Source organism: Silurus aristotelis (genome assembly GCF_946808225.1).
Source record: "Silurus aristotelis genome assembly, chromosome: 14".
Lineage (NCBI taxonomy): Eukaryota > Metazoa > Chordata > Actinopteri > Siluriformes > Siluridae > Silurus > Silurus aristotelis.
The window spans coordinates 18757989-18771677 of NC_139587.1; the positions used below are offsets into that span (position 1 = coordinate 18757989).

The 13689-nt window shown below is 37.6% G+C and overlaps 1 protein-coding gene across 3 annotated transcripts in view; it reads left to right on the top strand.

Moving 5' to 3' along the window:
- The window catches only part of LOC310737325 (serine/threonine-protein phosphatase 2A 55 kDa regulatory subunit B beta isoform), a 48608-nt gene that overhangs the window by 32330 nt on the left and 2589 nt on the right, over positions 1-13689 (top strand). For all 3 annotated transcript variants that reach the window (XM_083561611.1, XM_083561612.1, XM_083561613.1), the window contains 7 exons: positions 3066-3163; positions 3596-3761; positions 4620-4732; positions 8033-8210; positions 8807-8971; positions 11423-11592; positions 11933-12024. In XM_083561611.1, coding sequence (XP_083417737.1) covers positions 3066-3163; positions 3596-3761; positions 4620-4732; positions 8033-8210; positions 8807-8971; positions 11423-11592; positions 11933-12024 — 982 coding nt within the window. The remainder of the gene's footprint in view (positions 1-3065; positions 3164-3595; positions 3762-4619; positions 4733-8032; positions 8211-8806; positions 8972-11422; positions 11593-11932; positions 12025-13689) is intronic.

A 13689-nucleotide genomic window follows, 5' to 3' on the forward strand; every position in this document is an offset into this window, starting at 1 on the left:
GGTAACCTACTTTATAGTGTGTGAGCGATGAGAAGGTGCTGTTTTAGTCAAGGATGGATTCATCTAACCAAGACAGTATGCTTTTATGTGACTTGAAAACCTTTGCTCTGGCATCCTGAAGGATTTATACACATGGTGCTGTGGTGTACTACTATCATTATAGTAGTTCAGAAAAAGTGTCACTTGAGGACACGTGTCATTAAACTGATAGGATCTAACATAAGCAGATCCTTAGTGTGGCCGATTTGCACTTGTCTGCCTTAAAGGAGGATAATAAGAAATACCAGAGACACAGCAAGATCTTATAGTGATTAGTCAAATGTGTTGATAATGGGGCATATCTGTGTATGTGATTCAATTCGAGGTTTCAGCTTTTTCCCAACATTCTGGTGATGGAAGGGATTTAAAGCAGATTTAATGCCAGAGAAAGCCCACAGGGTATCTGATTTGCATAGTGACTTTTACGAGTGTGATCATGACAAATTTCTTCTCTGCCCTGCGCTTGGCTTCTACGAGAACATACTGCCTAATATGTGATCTCAATCATCCACCTTCCTAAAAACACCACCGGTCAGATTCATATAAATGACTAGATCAAGTGGCTCATATATCTATACCCGCTTGTATATAGGGGATTAAGGGTATGCTACCTATTTGGCCACTGGCTGGATGTGTGATTCACATCATGGCTGTTTATATCCCCAGACATTCAGCCGTGTGTCCAGGAAACAGCAGGGTCCCCTGCGATAATCCTCTCAATCCCGCTTCCATCACCTCCCGCATTTACACTCCATTATACCCCTAAAGCCTGTATCAGGTCTGGGTGAGTCTGCTTACCAAAATAAAACCTCTCACAAAGGGTTCTAAAAAAAAAAGCGCTGGATTTATTTGTATATGATTTGTGCAATTATCGTTGCAGCCGAGTCAGATCGACTGAAGCAACATGGGAAAGAAATAAGTAGCTTAAAATAGCAAAGGTCTGATCCTTTTGCTAACCAGATTTTATCTCCACCAGGCCATAAAGTTAGCGGGTGAGCAATATGACAAAAATACCATCTAACAATACACTTATCATTAAATTTAGGTTCGCTCGCAAACTGTAAATAATATAGCAGTGCTGCGTTCACAATGGAAAAAATGTAACAACAAAACTATAATTAATCACACCAACATTTGTAAGTGTAAGACACTTTTCACCATACAATATTTTTTAACAAAAAATTAAGAATAAGTTTTTACAATATCAACAGTATTTCAGAAAAGTGCATTGTGAGATATTTTATGACATAATTTATATTATATCATCATGTCATTCAAACCCACTTGCACTAGAAGGCAATATGAGAGCATGGAAGGAATAAAAAGCCCTCATGGCTCCTATTGCTCGAAATATTTTGACAGCACTCAAGCCTAGCACTGAAGTCACACATCGCAACGTAATACACTTCACCGAACCGTGATGGAAGTGGTTTCCATGGCAACAGCTTCCTCTCATCCCCCCCCCCATACACAAAGCTTTAAATTTACTGTGGGGGTGTGAGGAGGAAATCTCCCCTCTCTCCATCTCTCTCTCTCTCTCTCTCTCTCTCTCTCTCTCTCTCTCTCTCTCTCTCTCTCTCTCTCTCCCCACTCTGTTACATTTGTGCTTCTTTATTTTTCATGAGCATACTAGTAAAGACACATTTTAAACCAAGCAATACTATTATTCTGAATTTGTATTATTCTGTTTCATACACATTTGTAATATCTGACTAGAGGGTGTCTGCAGATGCTGTCATTAAGAGACCTGCTATTCTCTCCTTAGACACCGTTAATGCTACAACCTCAGGAATTCTTTTATAGAGAACATATAGTCTATTATATAATGCAGAACTGGAGTTTGTAGCGGTGTGAAGCTACTGATTTAACATTGTAATTGAAAAGTTGGAAGCCTTCTTATAAATGTCCATATACTGCGATCCAATCAACACCTTTATTCCTTCTCTGTTCTCTGTTTATTTTTCTGTTTATTATACACAGGTAAATCTTTGTAAATCGGTTTTATGAAGGGTTTTTCAGTAATCTCTTTTGCTGTTGCTTGACCAGCTTGGACTTGTTTCACTGTTGCTTGTGTGAAGATGTATTCCATCAACATCTTTCTCTAGTAGAATGAACATACTGTGTAAAGGAACATCGTGAAACAACAACGCTGAATGAATTACAATGCCAACTGAACTCCTGCTCATAGATAGTGCTTTGATTAAAAAAAGGGGGATTATGGTGTAGCGAATTCTGGCTTGTGCAAGATGATTTGGGGGATTAAATTTCATGCTTCCCAGGTCAGACCATAAGATCATCTGACAATCCATTTTTTTATCTATTTTCAGCAATATGTGGGTCACTAGAACAGAAGTGTGTGTGTGTGTGTGTGTGTGTGTGTGTGTGTGTGTGTGTGTGTGTGTGTGTGTGTGTGTGTGTGTGTGTGTGTGTGTGTGTGTGTGTGAGAGAGAACAGAAGTGTGCGTGTGTGTGTGTGTATATATATATATATATATATATATATATATATATATATATATATATATATATATATATATATATATATATATATATATATATATATATGAGCTGATCCTCTGGTTTAATTTGTACACAATGGCCAACATATTTGCACTTCATTAAACCCCTAAAGCCGATGTGCGCTCTGTGTGCTTTTGCTTACCCAAAGCCTGTGACAATAGGGTGCTGGATTTATATGTGGTCTGTAATGCGGCATGTGATAAAGTGCCAGATTACTAAAGAACAGTCTTACAAATGTTTTAAAAATAACACTTTGCCTAATAATGTCACTCCTCCTCCACTTCTCTTTATGTGGTGTAATCTGATTTGACTGAAAATGTTGCCAGTAGCTTTGCTGTTCTTCTCTCAAATTAACATGGTACAGCGTAATTCTATCTTTGTGTGCCTGCTAGACAGTGGGAGTGTGTTTAAAATCGGTCTCTTACTCATTTTCTCTCTCTCTCTCTTTCTCTCTCTCTCTCTCTCTCTCTCTCTCTCTCTCTCTCTCTCTCTTATCCTCTGTTGCAGCTGACATCATCTCCACGGTTGAGTTCAACTCAACAGGGGAGCTTTTGGCCACTGGGGACAAGGGAGGACGTGTGGTGGTTTTCCAGAGGGAGCAGGAGGTAAATGCAAGAATGAGCATGGGTCATCCTGCACTTTCACATAACATGTACACATAACATTACATGCTAACATAATCTTCTATGTAAAAAAAAAAAAATGGTTGTAATCAAAGCCTCAAATTTCCTTTCTAGAGTGATTACTACTTACTGTAGTTACCTCTAATACTTTCACTACCTCTATTGCAGCATAATTCATCTAGTAATAAATAGCCAATGTACAACTTGCGTGAACTAGTCAACAAATATGAACATGAAATATTGACCATGAATACATTAATATGCTGTGTTACCAACAAATGCAACAGAACATCCACCTCTACATAGTTTAATTCAGTTTGTAAGAATGTCCTGCACAAAGTCAGTAATATTTATTGATACGGATACGTAACCAACCTGAGATGTTTGATTGCACTTTCTCCATCTCACATCTAGAGTAAGAACCAACTTCAAAGAAGAGGAGAGTACAACGTTTACAGCACATTTCAGAGCCATGAGCCGGAGTTCGACTACCTAAAGAGTCTTGAGATTGAGGAAAAGATCAACAAAATAAGATGGCTGCCTCAGCAGAATGCAGCATACTTCCTTCTCTCTACCAACGGTAAGTTGAGTGAGCAGGTGTTGTGGTATACAAATTATTCAGATGTTTGATTAATAGCCTAGCTAACTTGCTAGTCACTAAGACCTCCTTATGTTAGTTCTCTAATGCTAGTTATTAGTTAAATATTTAGCTATCTACAGTATGTTATTCATTGAACTTTTAGTAGATCTTTAATCAAGTAAGATGAATTCACTTCAGAAAAAATCTTGGTATCAAATAATTCTGCAAACAAAATAACAATCTTCTTCACTTATATAAGGTGGGATGAATAAGCATGCTAGCTAAACTCCAGACCTCCTCACCCAACACCATTTCATGATCTCACCAATCTATGAATAGGAAATTTGCTTCAAAATTTAGAGAAATTCTTTTTTAGAAGAGTGGAGGTTAATATGATAGCAACGGGGAGGCTGGATTAGGAATTTAAATGTTCAAAAAGCATGGTTGTATTGTTTTTTTTTTTTAACACAAACATTTTGGCTATATCGTATATAAACGTAAGAGGGCTGTGCTAATTGCTAATTTCACTTATTAGTTATTAGAAGAGGACAGTATAGTGTTAGGTGCATTCATCAACCATGACTAATGCAATTTATAATGTCACGGCACCATAGACTGAACTGAAGCAAACAATCGATAAATAATATATAGAGATAAAATGTATACGTTTTCTTTATGCATTATATATTTATAGTTTACTTTCTCTCATAGTAAAGAAACGAAAGGTGTGTTTCATTTATTTCGGACAATATAATTTACATGCTGCATGAGCTGGAGAGCTGCCACTATTGTGCCAGATTGTGTGCAATCTCTTGTTGCTCATTCTCCACACTCTGCCTCTCTCACTCTCTCTCTCAGATAAAACTGTGAAGCTGTGGAAGATCAGTGAAAGAGATAAAAGACCAGAGGGCTACAATCTGAAGGATGAGGATGGGAGGATCAGAGACCCTTCCACCATTACGTCACTACGGGTCAGCACAGTACTTCTGCTCCTCAAAACATCATTACGATTAATACAATAAACACAATTACTACATAATACAATTAATACAATGTGTTCAGCATTAATTATGCAACAGTCAATGGGGCAAAAGTATGAAAATTAACATTACATCTTGGCTGAAGTCACTGGGGACTGCAGCTCAGAATTGTGAGAGATTTTGAAGTTCTTTTATCACTGAGATGTGACTAGTTAAACCACTGTACAGAGTGTTACAGCGCAAAAATCTACAGCCTCATCAGCTTTGTCTAATTTGCAGACTAACTGTTCTTTTGTCAGAATTTGAATAGCTAGCTATACTCCTTTTCAATTCATTCACAATACTGCTGACCGTGGCTTGAAATTTGCTTTGTGAAATTCTGTTTGAATCGGAAGTTAAGGCAGTTACTAGCAGTTCAACAGATGCTTTATGGTGCATTTGTTGTTAAATCTACATGTAGCTTTCACTCTACACTTGAATTCCCAGTTTAAAAAAATCAACATTTTGTGTGCACAGAGTCAGCACTGATAAATGATGTGCTATCATCAATAGACAGTGTCTTCCTCTTAATCAAAGGCAGCTGGTGAGAGTGATGATTGTGTGCAATGAAGGCGACATGATCATTTCTCTCTCTCTCTCTCTCTCTCTCTCTCTCTCTCTCTCTCTCTCTCTCTCTCTCTCTCTCCCTCCCTCTTGTCCTCGTTCTATTGTGCACTTTCACCCCTCCCTCCAAATTGAATTCAGATACAAAGAAGGGCATGACTCAAAGTGTCCATTAATGTATACTGCAGTGTCTCCGTTTGTAGCTTCATGGCCTAATGGATTAAAATGCACTGCTCCTGTGCCTTTGTCTGAAAGATTAGCCTGACATAGGGCTGATGGCAGGGAAAGGATGGCAATCCTATTTGAAGCGTAACATGTATGCGTGCTAGAGATGGACAGAGGGATTTATTAGTGCACACAGGCAAAGGGGTGAAGAGTGGTAGAGCACAGAGTGCTAATATGGCCTATGGAGCAAGTTGTTGCCAGCATCATATTCTTACAATCTATTATGTTTGTGGTTGTATTCCTGGACCGACAGTAGATACCAAGAATAGCACATACATAGAAGTTGGCATTCCCTAAGTAGAAACAGCAAACATACTTTTAAAAGTTTATATTTTATAGTTAATGACTGGACTATAATGTGGGGGGGAATTTTATAATTCCAAACAATAATCCAAAACAAAAGGTCAAATAAAAAATATAATAATTTCCAAATAAAGGTGTAACACAATGCCATTGTGTATCGGTATCTGATTAATGCCCCTTAACTGGAAGTGGTGTTTGTTTGTTTTTTCATTCATCTTTTATTATTTTAATTAAAATGTTTAAAATGTGTTCTCTATGAGGTTTGTATTCCGACAGTTCCTCGACCTCAGCTTCGACACTCGAGTTCAAAACTAGGACATATGACTTTTTAAATCTTAAATTTTTATTTTGTACCCGTAATTGATATTTTCTATCCAAATATTAGCCTAATTTATAGGCTAATTAAATATAGTCCTGGCCAGGCAGTTACTAAGAAATGCTAATGTTTGTGGTAATGAATATGGTCTTTGTATTTCTGTGAGCTTCATGTCTGAGGATTTGCTGTCAAAACCTTATGCTCACATGACATCTCACGTCATCTAGATGCCTTTTCTGGCAAAGAAAAAAAAAATCTATTATTCATATCTGTATTTGTATTATTCTCTTAATCTGCATAGTATATTCACACATGGTTAAATCTCTACCCTAGAATGAAGTTCTCTTTCTAAATGTATTTAAGATCATGTGTTTAAAACTTGATCATTTTGAAATAATTATTTTTGCAATTTCTTCTTCTTTATTCGGTGCTGAAAATATGTAAATCTTATTTAAACAGCTATGTAACCTACTGTTTCACCATCCATTATATCGGCTTGAATGTGTGCGATCATACCTAAAGAGGGATTAATTAATATTTCCTGAAAAAATACTAATGGACTTTGTTCAAAAATGTCTGATATGGAACTGGGTCTCTAGAAAGTCTATTCTTTTCTCTGCTCATTGACATTTTGGACAACATAAAAAATGACAGAATGGAAAAAATTTTCATTAATAATCAAAGCATAGATGTCAGCAGAGAAGCTTGAAACAAGAAAAAACATATATCAGTGTGCATAAAAAACAGGCATTGTTTTATTTTATCATAGTCATAATAAAGAACACTGTTAGTTGTGAAGTGGCATCTTAAACTAACACAGCCTAATTCATATTCATATTTAAAAATTCAGACGGTTTAAGAGCATGAAGATAATGATTAGTGTAGTCGAGGTTGCTCTAGGGCCTGATTTTAAACACCTCACCTGCTGTGTGGAGAAGCTTTATTGCCTTGTGCTATAGAAGGCGGAAATCACACAAGGAGAGGCTTCCTGCTGCTTCAAAACGTGCCATTTTGGACTAAGATGCACTCCACATCTGTATAGAGCAATTAAGACTTGCAGGAGGGGCTGTAGGGCAGCACAGAATAGACGCAGCACAGTGGGGCATGAAATACAGTGGCACGATTCCAGAATAGCCATTATGGTGGTCTTTAGCCCTGATCAGTAGACGAAGAGGTGCCGTGAAAGAAAGAAATTATTATTTTATTTTTTTATATTTTAGTAAAAGTAAGTAACATGAAAGAGAAATATCTATACAGAATAATAAGTGTTCTATTTGCACAGCAATTGTGTTTTTGGATTTTTTTTCCGGATTTTGATGAAAATATAATAAATCAGAAATGTTAACGGTAAACCCGCTATTTCTGATATATATGGAATCTGCTTATTTTTACTCATGTTTGGTATGCTTAGTGATTCTGGGTTTGTTGCTGTATTTTCTTTATTCATCTAAGACGTCCCAACAAAAGAAAAATCAGGGTTTTCTAATAGCTCTGTAAACAAGAGAGACTTAAAGTATCAGAATGCTATGCATTAATACAACAGCAAAGACACTGTTAGTGTTCTTATAGATGTATTTGTATTTAATATTTGAGACCGAGTATACAGATGAGCAGTTGAGAGTACTGGAAAGACCAGTCACTTTAGGTAGAGACAAATTCCCTCTAGTAGTATCAGTAAGATTAGATCACAGGCAGCATAGTGGGTTATATTGAAAATTGTTAACCAAATAGGTAAATGAAGTTTAATTAAAGAATAACATTTGCACAATTATAGATCAGTTATTCAGGGTGGACTTCTTACATGTGAATGTGCTCTAATTCTGGTTTGATCCCTGTAATTGCAGGTGCCAGTGCTGAGGCCAATGGACCTCATGGTGGAAGCGACACCCAGAAGGGTTTTCTCTAATGGCCACACATACCACATCAATTCCATCTCTGTTAACAGTGACTATGAAACATACATGTCTACAGATGACCTTAGGATCAACTTGTGGCACCTGGAAATCACCAACAGGAGCTTCAGTATCCTTTTGTTATAAGGAAAAGTTGTACATTTTGTGTACTTTAATTAATTTAATTAAACTTAGACGTAGTAGAGGAACATTGCAAAACTGTGACACTGCATGACATTGCTAGTTTGTATGTCTGTGTAGAAGGCTAAACAATGGAGAATGATTTAACATTTCTAACCATATCAGTTGTACTGTATATAGGTCAGTTTTCATCTACTGTCTTTGTTGCTGATGTACATAGTGATTATATGGAATTACTTACAGTATAGGCAACTGAAATAATTATCTGGAAGTCTGAAATGGCAAGATCAACACAATTAGTCATAGTGTTTGTTGACTGACAGAAGAAAACCAGTCGGGTTGGTTGTGTTATAATACAGTCTGTCTGGAACTGGCCCCAAGTTTTAAGACCTTAATATATACCTGAAGGGATTGCTATATTAGTAACAGCCAGGCTTTTACGTGCTAAATAGCCCACTAATAGTAGGAGTAGTAGTTATGTATCTCCACATCGCATTGGCACTTCAGTTAATAGGGTTTTTTTTCTGAAAATAAAATAAAAAGACGTTCCCATATCCAAAAGTGTTTCCTTAGTAATTTTTTTAGACATTGTGGACATTAAGCCATCCAACATGGAGGAGCTGACAGAGGTGATCACAGCAGCAGAGTTTCATCCGCACCACTGCAACACATTTGTCTACAGCAGCAGTAAAGGCTCTCTCCGTCTGTGCGACATGAGAGCTGCTGCCCTCTGCGATAACCACTCCAAGTGTAAGTACCAATTTCAATACCTCTAGGACTTAATATAATGTTGGATTTCATCTGTAGCAGCGCTATGAATAAGGTCACCTAATTTCAAGTGAGAAAGTTACCATCTGGGGGCATTGGGTTGTGTTGCTGCTCTAGAGTTTTTGACTCGATTCTTTGCATTCTGCTGGCTTCTCTGGTTGTCTTCCACACCCAGTGTAATAGATTTCGGATCTACAGTGACTGACCATGTTGATGTAGATAGTGAAGGAAGGAATGGTGAACAAATGACAAACTCTTGTTGTAGCTGCTGAACTGTAGTACATCTCTTCAGCTGGATTCATCGATCATGTATTATATTTATGTTTAAAAGTGTATGTTTTTGTAGCTAATGTCATTGCTCCAGGTCCCACTGGTCAGAGACAAAACGTCACTGCCAAACTGATTTCTGTTTGATGTTCGATGCAATTCTGTTAGATGCTAATTTTAGCAGTTTTTCTGAAGACAGATTACTGTCTGTGGCTAGTAATCACGTACACAGCTTATGTGGGTTTACTCTGGGTTTTCCGGTTTCCACCACTTAAAAAATTATTTTTAAACATTATAAAAATAGCTAGAGACTTTAAAATGCCCCATGGTGTGAATGAGTGTATATATGTGAGTGTGTGCTACTGCTCTCTGTCGGACTGTTGTCTTTTCTGTTCAGTGTAGAAAACAGCTAAATGACATATAAATGACAGGTAGAAGGAGATAAATGAATGAATATTCTGGATTGAACATTTGTCCTGTCAATACAAATGCAGTCATGATCTGTTACCTCCTTTTCAGGCAATTTTCCCCATTGTTGTGGTTGTTTTATTGTCTGTTCTGGGGATATGAAGAGCCTCCAGATGGCAGGAGAATATGTAGAGCTGCCATCTTAAAATCTCATTAAAATAAAGTAGCTGTACAGTAAAAGTCAAACGTAGCAATGACAATATAATCTGAGAAGGCCAGAAATACTTTCCTGTGTATTCAATGCAATTACCCAGTAAGTCTTTTTTAATACACTTTTGTAAACATTTTTATACATATCCTAAATTCTAAAAAAAAAAAAAAAAAAAAGAAAGAAAGAAAGAAAAAGAAATCCTTAGCAAAATTCAAGATTTGTCTGCAGACTCTTCACTAAACAGACATTACAAATGCATAGAGCTTACAGCTCCTTCTACTCAATCTTTTCCCCAAGAGACCAAACTGCCCGTCAGCTGTGACAGGGATTATCCCACCTTCACCAGGGGAAAAAGAAGGTGAAGCTTATGCTAATATTTAATATAATTATGTTTGCTATGGCTTAACCTCCTTAATTTCATTTTGAAATGATTTAATGGATGCTGAAAAATCCATACATGCGACCAACTTGATAACTGGACCCTGATAAATTTCTTTAAGATCTCCTCTGGGCTTTGGATCTCCACAGAGTCTGGTGCAAGATTATGGGCAGGGGTGTGCATTTTAAAATCCGATTGAATACATTGACATTTAAGCGGCGGTTTGAAGAAATAAATCAATGCGCCGAGCCGTGTGTATGGAAATCCCGAACGTGAAAAAATCCAGCAATTTGCTCAGCTTTATGGTTATGGTAGCTGCTTTATACACACACATCCTGTTGAATGGGTGGTTTGCATTGTATGACCTGGGGCACGAGTGGCCTTGACGAGTTGTTTTAGAACCATTCTTTAGTGTCTAAGCATCATACACACAGCTGTTATCTTCACCTGGAGTAGAACACCAGCTTGTGTGGGGCAATAGAGTGTCACTGAAATCATCTGGTAGCATAGTGTGTGTTCGTGTGAGACGATTTCAAGGTTTGTGCAGCTCTGTGTGTGTGCATATATAGTATGTGTGTGTGCACTTTTCCCTCCTTCCTCCTCCTCCTCCTCCTTCTTCTTCTGCTCCTTCTGCTTTCCCTTTACACTAATAAATCTTAGTCCTGTCCTGAGGAATATTCAGAAAAATCGATGTGTGCTGTGCCATGGAGACCCCCTGCAGCTTTTCTGCACTCGCAGCGTAGCTCCCCAGAGAACTCATTACGCTCTAGTGAACGGTATGCAGCTTAACTTGCACTTGGATGGATTTGTGGAATGACAGGTGACATAACGTCTGTCTGGGACACACACTCAATCCAGCCGAGCCCAAGTGGCTAGAGCTTTGTGCCTCGAAACTGATCTATCCTCACTCCCTGTGCTCATGGCTTTTATTTGTCATGGAGACATGCTGCTGAGACAGCACAGACCAACTCACACAGCATAGAAGGAGTAACTGAGAGCTGATATCATCTCTTGCTCCACTGGTACGGTGGGAAGGAAATCTAATTTAGAACATTGTCTATTTTGTTGAGTTGCACTGCGAGAGTTTGAGGTGAGATTGTGCATCTTGCTATCAAGCATTTTTATTATTTATTTTTTTTTTACATTCTTTCAATATCTATTCATGCAGTCTTTGAAGAGCCCGAGGACCCAAGCAACCGGTCCTTTTTTTCTGAAATCATCTCATCCATCTCCGATGTCAAGTTCAGCCACAGCGGACGCTACCTGATGACCCGGGATTATCTGACCGTTAAGGTTTGGGACCTAAACATGGAAAGCAAACCCCTAGAGACCTATCAGGTGAAGCTTTCATTTTGCTTTCCTCCTCTTATGGAATTGCTTAACATTTTTGAGAAATGTGCATGTTTTAAAAAGCATGGTGATTAGCAATTGGAAAATCTGAATGTTTATCTGTTGTTTTAGAAGAAACTGTTCCTTTGTGTTTTCCTTATAAATGGTTTACACATCCTAATAATATTAGTAAATGTGCTCTTTTATTTGTATTATTTATTTAACTGATTTGGGTATTCACTCTTTCATTACAGGATTCCCACTATACTGTAACTAAAAACAGCTCGGTTATATAACGAGTAGGTTTTCTGATGAAATGCACTCTGCTTTTGGCTGTGTGCTTCTTTAGGTCCATGACTACCTGAGGAGTAAACTCTGCTCCTTGTATGAGAACGACTGCATCTTTGACAAGTTTGAGTGTGTCTGGAACGGATCGGACAGGTTAGATATATTCACAGTAATGATGCGGATGACATCTAATGCACACCACATTTTTTACTTGGCAGTTATTAATATTAGTTAATGGAAATCTAAACATTCATATTTTAATTATTGAATTCAGTGTGCCATGTGTTTTCTTTGTTAATATTTCATCTCCTGTTTTACTGAACATTTTAAAAGATGGGGTTAAAGCGGTGGGGTTTGGATTTGGGTGGGTTAAGGAGGTGGGGCTTGGTTCAGGATATGGTTGATGGGTTTGGTTCAGAATCAGGTTGATGAGGTTGGATTTGGATTTGGGTGTAGTTAATGAGGTGTAGTTTGGATCTGGGTGGTGTTAATGATATGGGGTTTGGTTCAGAATCAGGTTGATGAGGTGGGATTTGGATTTCGGTGGGGGGTTAATGAGGTGGTGCTTGGTTCAGGATAGGGTTGATGAGGTGGTGCTTGGTTCAGGATAGGGTTGATGAGGTGGTGCTTGGTTCAGGATAGGGTTGATGAGGTGGTGCTTGGTTCAGAATCTGGTTGATGATGGGGGTTTGGATTTGGGTGGGGGATTAATGAGGTGGGGCTTGGTTCAGGATAGGGTTGATGATGTGGGTTTGCCTCAGGGTAGGTTTGAGTTGTGTGACATGGGTGTTTTTTGTTTATTGACAGTGTAGCGTAGTAGGCATAAGCACAGACCATAGTCCAGAATCTCATTTTCAGTCCAGAATCATTATTTGCTACTTTACAAGGGTGGACTTTACAGCCTAACCCTTGAAATACTGAAATATTGTCCCACATCAAATCCTTATTCATAGATGGCTCACATAACATGCAAGCAGTGTAGCTTATTATGTATCATTTTTATGATCATCCTTATTGTGCAGTTACTGCACATAATTTATTTTGTCAATTAGCATGTTTTGTACAGCAATTATGCTGTAATGATATCCATAAAAAGTTAACGGAATCATCATTGCAGCTCGACACACATCACAATTTGCTTAACAAAAGACGAGATCTGAAATGATTGTGCTATGATTATATACATTTGTGTCATTACCACTCTATAACTATTCCATTGAGTACATCAATCTGATTGTACCAGACACATAATGATATTATTTAGGTATTTCTTTATCCTGGCTATTATTACAAGACCTACAATGGCTACTCTATTGATAACTGTGTGCTGGATTACTGTGTGCATATAAATAGAACTTTAGAGCAGAGGCTCTTACAGGAAATGTAATCCTCTTCGTTTTTATTATGGCTATTATTCCACATTTAGGTACGTTTCCGGTTAATGGCTTTCAGCAGATGTTCCATGTTTGTTTGACGGTCTTCCACTTACTAAATATGAGGCAGTCTGGAAAAACTGGTACAACATAAAAAAATCTTTATAAATAAAACACTTTAATAAGAGTTCATTCTTCTGCCAATAGCATACTAATGCATTTTAAATTAAATAAGCCTGAATATATTTTTTAACAAAATACAATGTGAAAAAAAGTTTTATTTGCTGTCTTATATCTTCTTTCTACAAAGTTCGTGTTGGGTAAGGAGCCAGTTAAGCAAACATTAATCAAGTTTCTTGAAAAAATGATGCATCATAGAGAAACGGACAAACACGTAATCAAATCAGCTGCTTATCATATGGGACTTGTCCAAATGTCTGATATT